The sequence below is a fragment of the Dermacentor albipictus genome, chromosome 4 (genome assembly GCF_038994185.2).
Source record: "Dermacentor albipictus isolate Rhodes 1998 colony chromosome 4, USDA_Dalb.pri_finalv2, whole genome shotgun sequence".
NCBI classification, from domain to species: Eukaryota; Metazoa; Arthropoda; class Arachnida; order Ixodida; family Ixodidae; genus Dermacentor; species Dermacentor albipictus.
This window is the reverse complement of record NC_091824.1, coordinates 142565912-142586649: the sequence shown is the minus strand read 5'-3', so window position 1 is coordinate 142586649 and position 20738 is coordinate 142565912. Positions and strand designations below refer to the sequence as shown.

At 47.5% G+C, this 20738-nt stretch overlaps 1 protein-coding gene across 1 annotated transcript; it reads right to left on the bottom strand.

Moving 5' to 3' along the window:
• Nucleotides 1–7238: 7238 nt before the first annotated feature.
• LOC139059560 (glutamate receptor ionotropic, kainate glr-3-like) lies at nt 7239–18925 on the bottom strand. The gene is made up of 6 exons (XM_070537991.1): nt 18896–18925; nt 17059–17217; nt 14001–14136; nt 11522–11751; nt 9026–9285; nt 7239–7464 (listed from the first exon to the last, which is right to left on the bottom strand). The coding sequence occupies exons 1-6, from the start codon at nt 18923–18925 to the stop codon at nt 7266–7268; spliced, it is 1014 nt and encodes a 337-aa protein (XP_070394092.1). The 3' UTR covers nt 7239–7265.
• Nucleotides 18926–20738: the final 1813 nt, after the last annotated feature.

Genomic DNA, 20738 nt, shown 5'->3' with positions numbered 1-20738 from the left:
ACGTGACGCTCGCGCATGCGCATGAGCGTGTGGTTGCGTTATTTTAACCCATCGTTTCCCGCAAGGATGACCGAGAAAAGCAAGGTCTCTGACGATAGTTTTCTTTACGGAAACGAAGGGGAATTAAGTTTGATGTTTATTAATACGTGAAAATGTCATACGTATATGCACAGTACGTTGCTGCTGAAGTTGGTTTACCATGTAGCCAAGGCCTGTAATATGGCTACAACACGCATCGTGTAATGACAAGAAATGTTGCCTTTGGTAAACAGAGGGTCGAGCGACCCATGCGTGACAGCGTATGGGCAAACACAGGACGTAAACTAGCGCAACCCGGCAGCGCTTTTTGGTGCTTATCTATTTTGTAGGCCGCTGAGGTCTGGCACATTTCTAAACTGTCCGAATACCAGTGACCCACAAGCACACCACCACAAGGCTTTACGTACGAGTATATATCCAATCTGGCCGCAAACGCTTTGGCCTGCAACTTTTGCGACGAACACACGCTCTTCGTGCAATTCCAGCAAAGAGTTTTGCAGAGAGGGCCTCGTAAAACAAAATGCTTTAACCTGTAGCATTTTGTAGGAAGAGTACGACAGGCTTGTGTGTAGACACTTTATTTACTACAGAGTAAGTTACGGTCTTTCGAGAAGTCAGCCCATCAGTGAAGCGTACGTGGAGCTCACCGCTTTCTCGTCTGTGCGTTAAGAGTGTTGCGCAGTTGCTAAATGTTTCTGACTCGCAATTGCGTAAGTGTGGAATGCCATCAACTTCTAATGAGATCACTTTTACTGGTTTTTGAGTTCAGTACATTTCGCCACACTCTTTTACTCGCTTGGCCTTCTTTTTTAGAGAACGCACAGTCTTAATCAATTGGCACGGCTTCGTCCGCCTGGTCGATATTACAAGAGAGTCGAAAGAGAGATACAGATACGGAGAGTGAACCAGTAAAGAGCATTTTCAACCCTGGTGGTCATCTATAGTGTTGAAATTAAGTGTTATTATGAAAAGTATAACGCGCAAACTAATGGAGCTCTGAGGTAGCGTTTTTGTGTTCGTTTGCTTGTTTGTGGGATTTGTTCAAATTACTACCCAACAGTCGAGTACGTACAGTCTTCAGCGTGAGTTGCCAAAAGTGGACCAAAAAGTAGAAAAGGCTGCACTGCCACCACAGTGAGTTCGTTGACGTGACGTGCGTGTACCTTCGCGTGGCTGATCTTCGTTGTGTACTACCAACTAACGGTCGTATCTGTGTGATTAAACTTCTGCCACAAGTGTCTGTCGAACATCGTCGCATTTTCCTTCTTGGCCTCCAGTGCTAGGTGCTGCGTGCTGTACCCGAGAAACGAGGCGTCGAAAAGACGTATTTAGCCACGTTTTCCTTTTTGCATTGCGAATGGCAGGATTTATCCATATTTCGACCGTGCACTTCTCTCGCGCATTCTGAAGGCCACAAACGCGCTACCGCGATTCCTGAAGACAAGCGGACCGAGTGACCATCTTTGGCACCACGCTCGGCGACACCATTGCACACGAACTCCTGACTTTCTCTCCTTCTCTTAATCTTTTCGTCCCCTTCCCCCAGTGCAGGGTGGCCAGCCGGGCTCATCCCTGGCTGAGCTCGCGCAGTTCCTTTAACCTTTCCTCTCTCTGTACTTTTTCTGTGCATTTTATGCGATTCGTGTGCAGTGCTCAGCGATTAAAACGCGGTACTCGGAGCCGACACTCGAAGGAGGACACCCAGCCGATGTATGGTAGTATACGACCAAAGCGAGAGCCCTTGTCACGCACTGTGACTGCACTGTGACTCTCAGCACCCTTCAAGCGCACGTCTAGGTGCGCAGAAAACGCAGGGCCGCCATGCGGTCGGATTCTCGCGTTTCAGTCGCTGAACACATTACACTGCGCGAGCTATTCGGTAGCGCACCATGCGGTAAATCTTTAGGAATAATGAATAAAACAAAGTAATCAAAAACGTAATGACGAAATAAGCAGCTTTAGCGAAAATGATGCAGTCTTCGTCTTTTGACAGAAAGAAAGAATATGTGGCAAATTGCTCCGCAGAAGTAGATTCGCAAAAATATCTCCCGACTTTCTTTTTTATTGTTTTATTGAAGTTTATAGTGCGCGCGTGTCACGGGACGCTATACGTCACGACTTATTCCTTCATCTTTCTCGGAAAACGAACGTGGGGACATCATCCTTTCGCTAGGCAGAGTCCAAGATTTAAAAAAAAAAGAAACATTTCGCCGTCAAAACAGCGCAGCTCGTGCAGCCCTCAGCTCGCCCGTACGGACGCAAGGGGTGCGCGGCGGCCTTGTTCATCTGTGTTCTCAGTCATTGTGTTCGTAATGGATGACCAGCGAGCCAACGTGACCGGCCCTATAGTCGTCGGGCGCGCTCGGAGATCCCACGTACGCGGATTGCGACCTTGCACGAGGATCTGTAGCTGCACGATGTCGGTATACGCGCTCCCTGTGTGCCGCGCCGTGTATTGCGTTGCGGAGGTTACTGCACGCCGCGGTGTGATGTGGCCGGTGAAAACAACTCCGAAAAGGGCCCGCAGCGCTCGAGAAAGTGGGAGTCGCATAGTCCGCAGGTCTGCGACGTTATGTATCACTGACACGAATGCGTTGCAGTCGCATAGAGAAACATCCGGTGGGTGCAACGGTTCCTTATACAGAAGCTTGTTGTGACTGAGTTAAGACGTTAACCCGTGATGAGCAAAGTGCGGTCTAAAGGCAGCCAAACATTTCTATTTGAATTCGCAGAAGGCTGAGGCCACCTAGGGACGTTGCGCAAGACTTTCCTGTGCGCAGCGAAAAGTCATTCAACGTTGTGAAACAGCTTCACCGTGCGCGTGCAGGGTGGCGTTCTAAACGCGACAGAAACAGTTTGCCACGTTACGTATCGCTAGCACGAACATCTCTAGCGCCGTATAATGAGAAGCTTGCGGGCTGTCGCAATATATATATTTAGCTTATCTCGTGTTACGTCAGGAATTTGCGGTACTTCGTCGCGATACTCCAAACGTGATTCGAGATTGTCATTTCCGATTCTCCAGTGCCGTATAGTTAAGATGTGATTTACCTTAAACAAAACTTCTTAAATCAACTTTTTCTGGGCATATAAAGCACCGCGTGCCGGTTTGTGTGCCGTACAGGTTGGTGACGCATTTTCTGTGCTGTGGAATGCAAAACCGCTGCATTTAATTGCCAGTCGGAGTCCTGGACGCACCGTTATTTTATATACAAAACTTGCACCGCGCAGAGAAGGTGTAATTTTTCAGCGAAGGAGCCGACTGGAAGCGTTTTCGCAAGGTTCTAACGTGACGCTGCAGTAACCCGGAATTAACCTGAAACTTTGAGTAGAAAAGAGACAAAGTCCCCCCCCCGCCCCCCCCCGCCCCCCCCCGCCCCCCCCCCCAATAAAAAATGAAACAGAGAAAAAAAGAGAAAGAGAAGAAACGACGTGAAAAAGAAGAACGCTTACGCGCGCAGACTGACACACTATATTCTAAAATTCGAGGGTTCGAGTGTCAGTTAACGGTCAGTTCGAGTGTCGAGTAATTTTTACTTTCGTTACTGCACGGGTTCGAGTGTCAGTTAAGCGTCAGTTCGAGTGTCGAGTAATTTTTACTTTCGTTATCTTTACACTAAGGTGTGCATAATTTAGTAATCTGCAATGAAAATAAAATGTACGCTTCATGTTATTTGTTGCATCAGCATGCTACAGTATCTGAACGTAGTAAGTGACCTCCATATTATCGCATATCGGGCTCTATTTCTGCATCAGAAGTATCGCATTTTTTTTGTATGATTCTACAGTCCAAAATGGAGACCAGTACTATTGCAAATAAATAAATAAATAAATAAATAAATAAATAAATAAATAAATAAATAAATAAATGGGGACGATAATGCACGCGCAAACGTTTACGCTGCGCTTTTCATAAGGCTTTAGGGGACACGAACGGAAGAATGTGCTGGTGAAGCGTTTTTTATTTTCGCACGTCCTGTTGGTACAGGTAATGGGGCTAATCTCGGAGCTTACATATGATTTTGTCTGGCGGTAGCTAATCTTGTTGCGAAGATAGAGTTCCAAATTAACTTTGACCATGTTCACCAACTATGTGTCGAAATTCTAGCGTGCGGAACATTTTTTCTTGCATTTTATACTTGTCAGAACGTGGCTACTATGACAGGGGATGGATGGGCAGCAACGCATCTTCTCGGACTTGTATCTTTCTTCCGTGTAGAGTGAACCAGACACTTTTCTACTCAACATCCCTGCCTTCTCTCGTTCTTTTCTCTCTCTTTGATGATAGATGCAAAAATAAATTTATAACAGTGGGCAACCGCTAGAAGCTCCAGCCTCGAGCCAACGTATCGACAAAGGACTTGCCTTGGCCGCGACAAAAAGACAGGTCCTCTTTTTTAAACGTGGCTCCGGGCAGAAGCATTTCGCCCACTGTTCGGTACTTCAAATTTCCATCTTCCACGCAGCCACATCTCACGCCGAAATAAACGAACCATCGTTGCCTCTCAATCCGACGTTTCAATGGGTTGTCTTTCTTTCTTTTATTGCATTCGACCTTCTTTCGCCGCCCTACCTTGCGTACAAGCTGTCTATATACTTTGCGCTCGCATATTGTATGCAATTAGGCTGACCTCTCCCTCGTCATTGATTAACTTACACATCAACTAATGGCGCGCGGGAGAAAGCGCACCGTCACGAACTCGCCCGAGCGCGCGCTTCGACTGCGGCCTCCCCGACCGACTACGTGCTCACGGGCGGCAAGTTCGGTAGCGGGCAGCGTTCGACTCTTCTCGCCTGGCCTCCGGCTGCGCTGACTTCCAGCGGCAGGCCCGCCGTCGCCACCGAGTCGATCTTGGGAAACGCGTGCTGGACGAGATTTATGGAGACGCGCTTGAATCCCGACTGACCCACGACCCGCGTCTCCCAGCGCCGAGGCCGGTTCACAGGGGGCAGCGGCGGTAGCGGAGTGGGAACGGCTACGGCCACTGTAGCCGAGGATCGCTTGCTGCTTTGCCGACGCTGCTGCTGCTGCTGCGTTTTCTTCGTACGTCGCGGTCGTATCATGGAAGAGGCGATTGCTTTCGGCGTGTTGTCGGTGGGCCACCGTTGGTCCTGGCTGATGCTTCTGCGTGACTTGTCTTTTGCAAGAGGGACAAGTAAAGAGAAGAATACGGAGCGATTATTTTGACAGCGTATTTTGCAAGAGGAAGTGCGAGAGAGCGAAACAATAAACGGATATGAAAACTAAGTCTAGATTTTGAGAGATGAAGTTTCGCTTTGCAGGTGTTATTTACGGACCTGACTGAGTTTGAAGTAACCGTAAGTTGCATACACGACAGTGTAAAACAAACGTTGTGAGAAAAACGCTTGCGGCATAGCGTGATGAAGATTCCTTTGACTATTTTGACTCTATATTCGGGGCATAACGACCGCAGGTCGTGTGCTGTCCACTGAAGCAACGTAAATAATTTATTTTCTTGTGCTAAAGTTAAGCTTTCTGCTGTGGGAATAAAGTTTTGCGCTTATCTAGTACCGTCGGCACCTCGGCAGCTGTATTTTGACGGTGCATTGATACAAACCTACCTCCGCAAGGGCATAGTAAAAGCAAGACATGATAAAAGAAAGTGGATAGCCCTTTGAAGAAGTTGTGCCTCATAGCGCTTTCTGACAGGCTGAGCGACCCCCGCACAAGCCACGTAAGCACGGCAGTTGAGAAAATGCCGTCTGCAGACCAGCTGGTGTGTTTCGAAAACAAGTCTCGCCGTTAGTCATGCTGCAGTTTTTACTTCTCGCGACACTAATGCCACGCCGGTGAGTTACTGTCGCTTTCGTCTTCCTTCCGCAATAGAGGACGAAACCATGCTTGGGCAGCGAACATGGCGGCCAATGCTAACGCAAACGATTTCTGCGTCGCCTCTATATGAAAGGAAAACGAGGGGACGAAAGTATTTTTGCTGAGTTTTTTTTTATATTAGCGTCGCCGCTCCGATGAAGGGCACGCACTCAAAGCATCATCATCTGGATAAGAAAAAAAAAACTGCGTGCTTTGAGTTATGATGTCACATGCGAAGGAAGTCAGAGAGCCAATGCATTACTACGCGCAAAAAAGCTAACACTTAAAGCGGTAACGCCCGCTTCTATGTATAAGGGAGGACTCCTAAAAAATTTTGACCGCTTCAATTTTTAATATGTTAAGTGCGGTCTACTGTTAAACAAAACACTTTAATTGGCCGCTCTGACTTTACTGGTGCTTAGGTTGTATGTGCGATTTGAGGTTATATTCATGCACTGCGCAGGTGGCAGCACCACCGTCCACGATTCGTATGTCGCAAAGCTAGGTGGTTGTACAGTCGCCAAAGGGAAAATTTTGCAGATGCTTTGAAAATAATGTGTTCCCTTTAATGGGAGAGGTTCTGCACACGGCTGCCATCATTATGCAATTTTCGTGGTCAGGGAACGAACCCTCGAACTTGTGCTCAGCAACAGAAAGCCGTAGCCGATGAGACACCGCAAAACAACCAAACAATATCAGTGCAGCTTTACCAGGACTTCGGCACAGCTCGATGGATCTGAATTGGTCGAAGTAAATCCGGTGCACTCTAGTGCGGCACCTCCCTTAACCATATCGGCATTGCACATGCAACGGTGATAGCCCAACAAATAAAGGTCAATTGGGGTGCACAGCCATTCGTTACCCTAATTTCGCTGCCTGAATTTCATTTCACGCTCAGCATAATGCTTGAGCCTTTCAGCCACCAAGACTTGTATTAATTCCACTTGTCTGGCCGTAATGTGAGATCTATAGTCAGCGTCGGCTGCAACAGTCGATGCCCTCGTTGCCTGAAGCTCTGATCTCTTTCGCTTGGGAAGGAGGAAACGTCCATCGACCCGACGCTCTTCGTCTACTCCTCCGACCGGAGGTCAGCGCCGTGGTTGGCGTGAAATGCGCTCCGCTAGTACGCTTTGATGATTATCGTAAGTATCAATTTGTAATGCAACACTTCCAACGTCTACGCGAAGACAGTCGAGTAAAGGAGCGTCTCCCAAGCTACTCCTCATGGACGAATAGCGCTGCTGAGTTGCAGCGATTACAGTATTGTCAAAGGGCGTGGCTGCCCTCTTCTCGGTGAAGGGGAGACGTCAAGGGGTGGCGTGGTTGCGAGTACGGGGAGCAGAGTACAAGTACCGGCTTCCCAGAAGTACACGGCTGTGCTGTTGCGAAGACGCTACTCACATCGGAACCGCGCGTATTCGCTCGCCAAGGCCACGAGCGCCAAGCAGTAACCGGCGATCAGTATTGTGCCGTGACTGAACACATCCGAGAGCTCGATGGCCTTGAAGTGGTTCTGCTTCATCTTGGGTCGTACGGGCTGATCTTCGCGTTCCCACTTGAGAAAGTGGCCAGACTCAACAAGCCGCCTTGAGCTGCATGACAGTACGAAGAAACGTCATGAATACATGCTAAGATGCCGACCCAGGGCGTCAGTTCAGCTGCATTCAAACGAGCCCGCATGCAAATATAAAGTTACGTTAATTTTTCATGACGCCACGTTCGAGCGCGTGAACCGACAGAAGATTGACGCCGTACTCGTATACTCTGCATACTCGTATGCTCTGTATACTTTTAACAGAAGCTGCAAATAGAGCCCTTTGAATGACAAATAAGAGAGCACGATTTGGGTAACAAGTGGCAACGTATTTCGTACCTTGAAGTATAGTGCAAGCATGAAATGCATCCTTCTTGCTAATCGCTTTCTTCGTCTACCGCGACGGAACAATTGTCCGCCACTGTCGCCCTATCTTTGTTCGTGCAGCATATACGGTTATTGCATTAGAAGCCGACGGTGTTTCATTATGAAATACAACTGGATTCCACCTATTGTTAGTACCGCTGCTAATTAAAGCTTCATGTGTTCTCATAAACGAAGCAATACCACACAGAAAGAACACTGTATTATTCCCTCGAAGGATTGTGTCTACACTTCTAGTACACACCGAGATTAAACTTCATATCGGCAACTAGCAAAAGTTACATTTGAGATGTGATGTATGCCTCTTAGGGCGCTTCTAATTAGACTTTTGCTACAAAACTGTTTGTTACATATCCAGTGTACTAAAAGAACGATATGAAAAATGAACGTTTGTATGCTTGCAGTTGACGCCAACCTGTGGCCATGTGAGGGGCTCTCTTAGGGATTTTTGACAGGTATGGTTCTTATTAGGCGAACTTATGAAACAAATGGTTGTTCCTAAATTATACTGAATATGAAATGGTGCACCCTGCTCCTTGGGCTGAGATAATTTAGGCGCTCAGACGTGGAACTTACATTTGGGGACCCATTGTACCTATCGCCAGATAATTAGAAATTTTCTTCCATGTTTGTGCTGCCTGTTTTTAGTGATGCTAGGTATGTAAAGAATTTGGTAAACTGGATTTTCAGAAAGCACAACTAATTCGTATTTGAAATCAAACTCGGACAGTATCAATGCACCCTACATCCGGAGTGCTCAAGACGAGTTGTGATGATTCTGGGCTTCTTGTGAAACGCAAGGAAGTCTGCAGCGCGGAACATTTAATCTAACCGTGCTAGTGCTACACAATGGAAAGCCGAGGCAGCATTGAATTGCTCAACCCTTCCTTAATCAAGAAAGGGGCTGACAGATGGACTAGCACACTGTGGTATAACGTTTCTAAGCAGGAATAAGGTGCCTCAGAAAGGCTGGCCGGCTGGCCCGCCTTTCCTTGTTTACAAACTTCAACCTCTCCTTGTACGGGTGCAGCAGCTACACATCGCACTCCCACAAACAGTAAGCATGGCTTAGATGGAGGTTACCATTCTCGCATTTCTGCGCGACTCTGGATTGTCTGGCGCTCCCTGATACGCGTTCCCAAGTTCCTAAAGGAAGTACTCGACCCCCCGAGCAAGGTGGCCTAAATATAGTTCCAGCTTGACAATTCCTGTGGCAGGCAGTGTCACACACTTACACAGTAGAGAAGGCGTTCCGGTAGAAACAGGTCTTGTGCATGGCCAGCGACATTATGGTGGTGCCGACGTGGCCCGTGGAGACCTCGATACTCGTGGCCTGCCGGTCGTGTAGCGCCGCGCGCAGCCCGCGCTGCGTGTCGATGTAGGCGTAGTTCTCGCGCATGGCCTTGTCCAGGCCCTCCTGCTTGTCCGGTACCAGGCGGTCCGGGTAGCGCACCATGCAGGCACGAACGGTGGCTAGCGGGCCTTCGCTGGACTCCTGCGGAGGGACTCAGGAAAGCGTTGGTTCAGGCTAATTTGTAGCTCACGGTAACATATTAGCAGCGCAAGCAAACGGTAGGGACAACGAAAGCGAGTGGACCAGCGCGCACTTCCAAATGGTATATATATATTTTTCAGAATGACGGTACGTATGGCTAAAAAATAAGCACGAAACACCAGACACGAAGAGCACATGTAATTATACAAGCAGAACCGGCAAGTATGCAATGCAGCAAGCAAACAAACAAAATGAGATCGTTGTCTATGTTACATGGCTTTCACGTTTCAGCGTTTGCTCAGTTTCTTTATCAACGAAAGAGCTGCTATAATTAATATCACTTGTAGAAGCCATGTAACATACACAAAGATCTAATTTTATTTGCTGGTTCTGCCTGTATAAGTATATCTGTTTTCTTGCATCTGGTTGGTCATACGCGTATGCTCTTTTTATAGCTATACACACAGTCATCTAGTTGGCAGTCAGCGCTCTTCCTGTTGCTTTCTTTGTCATTGTAGTTTACTTGCACTGCTAACCTCCTTCCATGATCGACTCACTTATTTGGTACGCTGTGGTGTCGTTGGTAAGAAGAAATAAATCTGTCTTACCCGACTGCGGCACACTTACACAGGTAGAACAAAGCATTGTGATTGGGCAATGAGTTGAATTGCGGACTATACTTGAAGCAACACCAAGTATCATGCGTCCCAGAAGTGACAACCAGACGTCTTTCACAGAAAGTCAGAATCACATATAGCAAGCCTCAGTTGACTTTATCCTTATTGGTGATCAAATACATTTGCGCTGTGTACTCCAAGAAACTTTGCACAGACTTTGAGTAAGTTGCGTGACTGTGTGCAGTAAGAACATGTTCCATGTACTTGCAATCAAATATCTCGGCGGAATGCGATAAACGGTGATCCCAGCTCCTGATAGTTGCTGGGATCTAACCAGGTACTTCGCAATTGCAAGGCTGGTATTGTACTCTTTGCGTGAAAGTCGAGTACTAGAGCCGAACAGAATAGTGTCTCAGTAAGATTACTTCTAATCGTGCCGCTACAAACGCCCAATGGCAAATGTATTGTTCTAGAGGGCAGATAAAGTTTACCTACTAGACTGAACTCAGATTTCGTCAGAAGAGAACCGAAATGTAAAATTCCTAGTGGCTTGAAGGATACAGTAGCTATGCTACGTGTGCCATCTGGCGGTGAACTCAAGAGGACCGAGTTAATCCCACTCGGAGTGCATATCATCCGCTCTTACTCATGCCAAGGACCGTGAACGGCTGGTTGCGCCATGCTGCTGCGCGCGCAACAAACTGGAATCAACCTCGATCAGATTTTTGACGCTCGCTCTGAAAAAGGTGACCACCAGGTCGAGCACTGCGGAGGCGGCCACTCTGTGTATTTCGATGGGCTTCTTTCAAGCTTTTCAAAAAGAAAATGATTGGCGCATATATTAAAAGCGAAGCTTTTATTTGCAAACCTCGATGGGTTTCGTGACCGTGCCTGTGGCCTGCCTGTTTCCTTGCCGTATAGGCCAACCAATCACAGCGGGGCACGCGCGCCGTGCGCGCCGCTGAGTTTCTTGCAGCAGCACCACCAGATGGCATTCGCATCCGCGGCAGCGACGGCAGCGGCGGCGCCGGCCGTGCGGTGAAACAACTAAAAGGAACCAGAGAGCTCTCTTTCGCTCTTCAGCGGCTGCACACTAATGAGGGAGCAAACGCTTCTCACAAATAGGATTGATTCGAATTGCGCTACGTACATATGCGCATGCTGCCTTTGAAACCATGATGCGTTCAAGGCGTCCGTCGTACTCACTGGTAGTCTGCAACTCCGCTTAACGAAAGGCTCGGTACAATTTGTGTGCGCCCGCGCTTGTGTGCGTGCGTGTGTTCGTGCACTTCTCTTCCGGCTTTTAATGCACTGACACAAAGCTTCGCTGTACGTAGTACATTGCAACTCGTTGGATCTACTGCATTTTTTCTTTCTGCCTTTGGTGCAATAAGCTTACGGAGGTTTATCAAATAGCAAGGTAATCGTCCTCCTAGAAATTTTATAGTGATGGATAAACTCCATATTCTTAATTTTGTGACCCTCGCGTTTTGCCATAACGTCTCTGAACTGCGGTCTGAGTTATCGTGGCACGCAGTCATTTCTTCCGTATTTAAAACACGAATGACATGCCTGTGTGAGCGAGCTCTCAGGTATGAATAGTATTCCCACCAGCGTACCATGATGAGTGTATACTGTGCGGTGCCGTTAGACGTCCCCGCCGTGTACTTCCCGGCCAGGATGGCCTCTTGCAACCGCTCGGACGTGTCGACGCGCGGCGAGAAGGCCGGTACGCTCATAAAGGACAGCAGCAGGCAGCTGTATGAGTTGGACGCCACCACCGACAATATGAGCCACGCCGTGAGCAGGCAGCGGAAGCTCAGCGTCCGGAACTGGCTGCCCCAGTCACCTGCGTGCGTATAGGTTTTCGTTTAACCATTGCTTCAATGACACAGAGAGAGCAAGACAGACAGATAGAGATAAAAGACAAGTGACAAAGGAAACGCGAAGACTTTACCCAGATGGATCCTAGTTGTCTACCATACACTGGCTACCCCGCACATTTACGACTACCCCACACATGGAATCTCGCAACGCTGCGCCCATTAAACCCGAACTACAAGGAACAGATTCCTGATGAATTCGCATCGTCGTCCAGATAGACTGCAACGTGGCGTCACGTTCGATCGGTGTCAAATCTGCCATACCACCTACGCAAACGTTGGAAGAGGCTCGCGAAGCAAGGGGCAAGCTAATTGCATGGACCATGATCTCTGAGAAGATGCAATGCACAGGTACACTTGTCGCGGTTATACGGTCAGACGGGGAGTAAGCTGATCTCGCTGTACATTCTCTTCGTATTCATGGCCCAGAGAAGCCCTGTCCTACCGGCTCGCAATTTCTTAAACGCTCCCGCCGACCGGAGAATGCCTGCTATGGGCTAAGGTCAGCACACAGCTCGCGGAAAAGGAAGTGCACAAACGCAGCAGCGTGCCCAGGTGTAACAAATCTGGAGATCTTTGCTGTTTCTGTGAATGCCGCCCGCGATTAAATATGTCAAGCTTGAAACCGATGAGCAAAGCGTCCCGGCACCGACAGCAAACCGACGACAATGTGGCCGAGTGCTCATACGAGGTTGCTTACCCTTTCGCATTACTCTTTGCCGCCAAGCAAAAAGAGATAGAGAGAGTGTGCTTGTGTACGTGCGGATGCCTGCGTGTGCGTTTATGTGGATAAAGCTATGAAACAAGCTCCCGAAGGGTGCGGCGACGTTCTGAGATAGGGTCTGAGAGGAAAAGGGGGCCACCTCATTGGATGATGCCTAGACGGTGTGTTACTTAACTCAAAGTTCCAGGGAGTGCTCGGAAAGCCTTACGGCAGTAGGCCACACAATTTTTTCTATATAATTCGGAAGCCAGGATTAAAAAACAAAACTTTTTAGTTTCGATATCAACATGTCTTATTTAGCTTATTCAGCTATTTAAAGTGCAGGAAATGGTCAATTTTATCTTTTGGCAGGTATTCCTTGTCATAAAAAGTGGTAAAAGTGCTGGTCGCGCAAGCAGTGATAAGTAATTAAAGAATTGCTCAATTGAGTAAAGCTTTGGCGTTTATGTAGCTAAGTGGGGAAGATGTGCAATGAACTAGGATAAATACGATGTGATAAATATTAAACTATTGTCCGAAAACTAAGCAAAGTGAAAAAAAATGACTAATTTAGACCAAATTTATTTGCAAAATGAGCTGTAAATGCAAAGATATTGCATCAGTTTCCTTTGTCCTAGTTAGTTGCATACATCGCTATGTGAGGAACGAGTGTGCGAAATGCCGTATCGAAATATTTATTTAAAAAGTTATCAAACTTCGCGTAACGTGACGGGGAGCAAAATCTTGTTTTGAGAAAAACGTAAACAAATCTTCAAGCCATGTGAAAGGTGTCAGAAACTACAGAGAGGCCTAAGTGCAGCAGATTCCCACCTGGAGCCCCCATGAGATGCACTAGAGTCTCCTTTTGTTCGTGTGGCTGAAAAGCGCATTTTGGGTAAGGTTTATATAAAAGAAACAGTACTGGTTTTCGGCTTTGCTAAACGAGGGTATGGGTTGGAAAACTCACTGTAACTCCCGAACTAATAATGATAGGAGGGTAATTTTTCGCAACGTGCTGCTGAATATTATGTTTGGGCATGCATAAAATGTAAAAAAAAAATATATATATCGGTTTTATAGTTGACTTTTCAATGTGGCCTACCACCTTAGCACCGCGATCCGGGATCCGCTATAAAGCTATGATTCTTTCTTGTCTAACTTGCTTCCATGCACGTATACAGATAAACAAACCTATACCCTTTACATGCATATTTCACCCCTGGCTTTTTCCTGATCTGCATGGTTCTACGGTGCATCGAGGACCGGCCTCACGAACCAATGATTTCGATCATAACACTGCGCACGATCTCAGATGCCAAATTCAGGCGAAGGCCGAACATCTCACTGGACTCGCAATTTTTTTACATAAAAGTGGATTCCCTGCATTGCTGCTTTAATTTCATGCGGCGGCATTACATCAACGGCTCAATAAGTCACGCTTGTTTGAAGTATGGCTCCAGGTGACCAGAAATACGTGTGTTCCCAAGACGCAAGAAAAGAGAGGTTACTTACTTTGGCGAATGAGCGTGGCCAGCAAGAGCCAAATATCAGGTGCGTCGCCGACCAGCTTTTCCCGCGGTGTCCAGCGGCGCAGTACGACCACGCCTGCCCAAGCCACGAGCAACGAGGCGAAAAGCGCCATCCATACCTGCGCATTTGTGCAGACCGCAGTAGTTCAACGGTTCAGCCGTATACTTGTTGTTGTCCTTTTTAAGACTGCTAGCATATGAAATTGCTATTTAGAATGATAAAGCTTCCACTGCTTGCAGTTCTCACTGTACAACGTTAACGGGTGCTTCTGTGGGAGGCAGTTTTTTCCTAGATGGGCTAATGCTGGGGCTAGCTGGTTGTGCATCTTGAAAGAGAAACTCTCGAGTGAGCCACAAGAACGAGCAGCGAAAGGACACACACGACACCTAGACAAGAGCAAAGTTACAACTATTTCTTCAACTCCCATCAGAAGGTATATAAATGCAATACTATCAGCATGTGAAAACAAAACACGTTAGATAACGCACGTACGCTACACAAAAATGAAATGACTAAAACCTGATGAGCCCAAATGACTAGTACCCAAGTGCCAAGCCAAGAAAGGATTTATTTATCCTACCCACTGAACCTGCTGGTAAAACCCCCATATTACCCATAAATTCCATGTCCGATAATATATAACACGGGATTTTTTTTCTATTGGATCCTATATATTAGATATCGGGTTATCGGATGCCAGAGCTATGGGGCACACGTTTTTTTTTTCAATAGAGCTACGTTCCACGAAGCCCCATGTCGGGTTCATCCCCAAGGTTAAACGCTACCTCATCCTCAGAGAAGCAATCGATATTGCACTGGCGCATCGTAAAACAGCACCAATATGCTGCCTGATAATGGCTTCAATGATTTCTCTTCCCTTGATCCTTTGTGGGTGAAGAAAAACCATACAGACGCTGGTGCCTGGTGTTTATAGATTATATTTTGGCCGAGCCCGCTAAATCAGGCGAACGCCTGTCTGCGCCGATTACACTGCTCGCGCACCGTCAGCGTGCTGGACGTGTCGTCGTCGTCTTTTGTGACTGGACCACTGTGGCGCGTAGTAGTGCGCTACAGGGCCCCCCTTCTAGCGAGGAAGCCGTGAGCTGGACGAATGGCGAAGCGCGGACGGCGGTGGTACGAAACACACGCGGCGAATAGGACCGACCTGGTTGGGAGGGAATGTGACAGCAGAAGTGGCTAAAGCGTCCGAGTCCAATATGATGAGCAATAGAAAGTTTTAGGTGCTCGTTTGAGTACTTTGAAAGGACCATCATAAGGGGGGCCGTACGGGGAAACGCACAGCGTTGTCGCGCACAAAGACGTGCGTGCAGTTCTGAATGCCAGGGTTGAGGTATACACACCGGGAAGGATGTCGTATGGGGGGGGGGGGGAGGCGACGACGACAATACGCATAGCGCTGCGTACACGGTAGGCGTAGTCGGAAGAGTCAGCAGGTATGGCGGGCGAGTCGTCGAAGAATTTGCCAGGGACTCGTAGAGTGGCGCCAAACGCAAGCTCGGCGGCGCTGGTAGAAGATTCGCTGCGGAGAATGCGCGGATACCAAGCCTAACGAAAGGAAGGCGCTCTATCCATGATGGAAGAAAAGTCAAAGCCATGAGTGAAGCCTTCAGCTGGCAGTGAAGACGTTCGACTATCCCATTGGATATCGGGTGGTAAGAGGTAGTCTTGACGTGATTGACTCCGAGCAGCCGAGATAGATTGGCGTACAATGTTGAATTCAATTGACGACTACGGTCAGTCGTAATGGTGGAAGGGACACCATAGTGGCTAATCCAGAGTGTGATGAGTGCTCGAGCTATCGACTCCGCTGTTATGTCCGGGAGGGACATCGCTTAAGGCCATCTGGTGAAACTCTCAATGCAGGTTAACAGGTAGCCGTGATTCCTGCAGGGAGGAAGGGGCCAACGACTTGCAGACGGCTGAAGCGGGTGTCCGGGGACAGGGATGAGCCAAGAGGAGTCGCAGTGTGTCGGTGCACTTTAGACTGTTGGCAGCTGAGGCACGCTCGTGACCAGCGACAAACGTCTAAGTTGATACTGGGCCACACATAACGAAAAGTGACGAGTCGCTGTGTTGCGCGAATACCAGGATGAGCCAGAGAATAGCAGGCATCAGGCGGTATGGGCGAGACACGTAAGGACGAAGACGTCCGGTCGATGTATCACAAACGAGGGGCAGGTCGCAATGAGGAAGCACTCGTCGTCGAACATGGTCAACTGCGAATTGAAATGGTGCCGGCGGAACAAGGATTCGACGCTATGTAACCGAAGTTACGAATCCGATGACCAGAACTCTGGGAGCTTGAGAGCGGAGACTTCGGGATCGCGGGGTAGTGGCGCTGACGGCAGTACTTGATCGGGAGAATCCTAGGCCATGGCCGACTGGATACAAGGCGGACTGCGAAGACAGCGAGGCTCGAGCTCCTTGTGGCGGTAGGCCCAGCGAAGCGGCTGAGGCACCCGGAGCTAAGAGCGATGACGCGAAGTCCGTAGTCACGAATTTGTGGGTGAAGAAAAACCAGACAGACGCTGGTGCCTGGTGCCCACAAATTATATTTAAGCCCAGCTCGATCAATCAGGCGGAAGCCTGATTCCGACCATTGTGGCTCGTAGTAGTGCGCTACACCTTTTTCGTTCGTTCTTGTGGCTCACGTTTCACTTCAACACGTATATTCCGCCCGTTGTGCTAGCCCTGACGTGAATAATTTATTAAAACTTATAACACCGAAGGACCAAACGATTGCAAAAAAAAAAGCAGTAGACGTGGCATAACAACGACCCGTGACGCCGCCTTTTATCTGGTTATTGTAGTCGCCGCGATTGTATTAGGCGTGAAGGCAATACTTATAAGAAAAAGTGTTTACTTGTAAATATGTAGTTTGGTTGTATGCAATGGATAAAAGTGTGAAGCGTTGTTGTAATAAAAAGGTATCTTACTTGCACGGAAGGAATTGCGTGAACAGAGCAGGGTTGTGTGCCTTAGTAGCATGATTTGTCTAAAGGCATGCGCTGTCTCTTGCCTGTTGCTGGAAAGGGTAGATTATGGCTTGCGTGAGCGGGATCGGTGTGGGTGCCTTGGAAACGAAAGCAAACACGTCCGTTATGTACGGGTAGACGAAGTCGATGAACAGGAACCGGGAGTAGAAAACGCTCAGTCCGCCCAGTGCGATATCCACATCCTGTGCGTGGCAGAGACAGATGGGCAGGTTCAGCTGGCAGAAATTATGCCAGACAACTAGACATGTATTACTGCTCATAAAATGAGCTCTTGGCTCCGATCGACTGCATACTTGTGCAGTCAAAGAAAATGGCTTCCTATAACAATACGTGTACTAGAAACATGAGCATGCGTTGGTCTTCTACATATACGTTGTGTGTAGACACACACAGCCTATTGCCTCAGTAAGATAAGCACATGAAGACAATACGGACATACATATGTACGTTTACTCTGCAAAAAGATTCGCTAAGAAATCAACGAGACTGGCAACCTTGCTATGGGAAGTAACCTCAATTCTTACAAGTAGATGACACAACCAGAGGACGCTGCATCTGCTTCTATATCTACTTTAGGACTACTCTCATGACGAGTTGCACAGTTTGTAACCTACTGGTAAGTGTTACCAACCGAGGCCAATTACCATTCAAGGTACAATCTCTTCATGAACATCTAACAGCCTTGTGTTAAAAGAACACTTGTCTGGTGGTCCCTTTTTAGAGCATTAATTTCAGGTACTTACTCTGGCTATTGCTATGTCCGCTCGTAGTTCCGTAAATTTTTGTTTCATGCAGTGTCGCAAAATACAAAGCACTTGAACTCTGCGCTGGAAATGAGTGATCTTATGTTATAGCAATATGGCGTCCTATCATGCGATGATAATCCGTTGAATTCTACATGAAATTCCTCCTATGGTTATTCGTGTAGTATCACGACCTTATGCTCTACTGATGTTGCCTGTAAGCCGCTTACTACCTTTGTCTCCTGACGCCGCCTACTTACTGCTCACGACCTTATGATCTACTAATTCTATTTACTTGTGATGCATCATCTATATATGTCTATACCACAGTGGTTATTACGCACCACACTCACAAGCTCACCAGTAACACAACAATGCAACGACTGCAGTTGGACGCAAGATTTTCCTGATTGAACGTCAGCTTTATTTTATTTTGCCGTTGTTGGCAATTGTGTCGCCCCGGAATCTTTGCGAGGACAAGTATGACGACCTGATACGATTACACTCTGGGGTCGGCCCGTTGAGAATTTTCTGTTGGTGTCACGAACGATAGCCCAGTGACTGTTCTGCAAAATGCTGTCGCATTAAATAGCGTACAGAGGAGCCTCGTTTGGCTGCATCGTCCGTAGCTATAATTCTGGGTCATAGTGATGGAAAAAGCAGCTTGCTCAGTTTTGCTTGCCGCACACTCTCGTCATGTGCCAGTTCGCATACGTTATGACTTTCCGCGTGAAATACGTGGTCTCCTGCATATTACGCAGTTTTGTGTAAATCAACTTTATTCTCCATGCAGTGCTGGCAGGTACATCACCTGCGTTTGTTTTTGTTGAGTGGAAAAAGAACTTGATCGAATTTCGGCTCTAGTTGCCAGCTCCACATTTTATTCGAATTCCCGAGTGGCATCAAAATGGGCATTAACATGCATAACATTTCTATCTCATTCAGATTTCTCCGCACACTATGCTTGTGGTGTTCTGTTGTGTGAACATTGCAGCATGGTGAAGAGTGCTTTCAGCATACTTTATGAGCCATACGGAACAGGGGTGGTGTAGTGAGAGGATATCTTTATTGAGGGCGTCTTTTCGAGACCGTCACATTAGTCGCTAGGAGTACTCACGAAATCTTGAGTAGGCATGGGGAAGGTCATTGCTGCTAAACTTATGCTAGCGAAATTTCAGGAATAGCCTAACTTCAGTCATTCAGGGCGAAGTTAATCGCAGTGAAGTGTAGAGGAACAAATAGTCGAGGAATCAATTCACGTAAATGCATTCGACGACAACGAATCATTGACTCAAAAATAAGCTTACGATGATTAGCGCAGTCATGTAAACGATTTGCGAGTTGCGTCTTAGGCAATAAAGTAAGCTTTTTTTGAACTTGCTGTTTTTCTCACTCGTTCGACTTACATTCAAGGGAACCCTCCCCCCCCCCCCTCCCCTTTTTTTTGACAGTCGAATTTCTCGGTGATGCCTTAGATTTGAGGCCGGCGTTTCAGGCGAGTCTGAAATTCTGCCACTTCTTTTTACAGCAATAAGCACTAGAAACTTGTAAAGTTCATAATAATACGTATGAACATTTTCGTTCTCTGCAAGACGCAGCTCAGCACACGAATTAACATTCATGTTCAACACACGTATTAAGTAGCTTACTGAACGGGGTTCTCATTTATTAGGTAACCGTCTTATTTTTCGAGCCCATTCTTCTATCGAAACATTGTACAAAGACCTTACAACTGCACTATCTCAAAAGATATGCTGCACCTGTGTGGCTCACCCTTTCAAGCTCCCGGTGCACCGATAACTGTTCAAGGGATGCGACAAAGCTTGAAAAAGATATAGTCTGACCTTGACACACTGGGCACAAGTACCACAGTCGAGCATACGCAGTGGATTGCGATATTACATTAACATGTCGAGAATGCGCCGATAGCGACGTAATTGAGCCGTCACGCAACTGAGGCAGGTTTAGGCCTGATGCTCAGCGGGGTGGCTTGAGTGGTCATTTCTCATGCTTCTGCCTGCGCGCGTGCGCATGAAAGCCAAGTAACCACGTCAGGCCAGTAAGCCTTCATTGTGTACATTAATAACCGCACCTGTTGCTACCTGACGGGATCTGCGAAATCTTGTTGCGGAATTTCTCGATCTCTTTTCATCGCCCTCGCTGTTGAAAGGCCCGTTGAACCGGTCCTTGGGCTTCGAAACATTTATTGGGTGCTGAACGAGACCGCCTACCTGATGTACGATCTTTGACGAAGGCCGCTGTTGCCTTTTTCGTAACGTTGTTTCACGGTGCACAACTTTTTCGCCAGGGTCATAGCTTGACTGTTGGTCTCATCTTGATTTACGAACTTAGATATATGAATGGACATCAGGTGAAAATTTTTCGCTTTAGCGTTTGAATGACCCACGCCACGACTCGTCTAGCAAGGTTAACCGTGTGTAGAAATGCTGGACGTGAATGCCGATCCCCTCAAGCGAGCTGAAAACAGCCGCTGCAACGAAATTTCTGGCGGATGTCTAATCACAGAGGCAACGATCCGGAATGGACAGCCGACCAAGTAGATTCTACACTTCTGGTTTCGCATCATATGTTCAGCGGTATTACCCTTTCGTAGTTCGACAAGCGCTAATGCGTTTCTTGAAGGCAACTGAGTTATACGAACGCTTGAGGCTATACGTGAGTGAACTTTCGTCTGTGGGTGCGCGCACACTGACTCTCCCGGTTCCTTCGTATCTCTGTTTCCCCCTTTCTCCTTTCCCACGTGTGGTGTAGCCAGCCGGGAATGAGCATACTTAAACTATGATAATTTCAAATTATTTATTTCTCTCTCTTCCACAACTGCACTTTTGAAAGCATAATCGAAAAACCTAGCGAAGATGTACTAACGTATAAACCTTTTTGGACGCCGAGAATCGCCGCCTCCAGAATGCTAGTGATACATGCACTTGACATGGTACTCG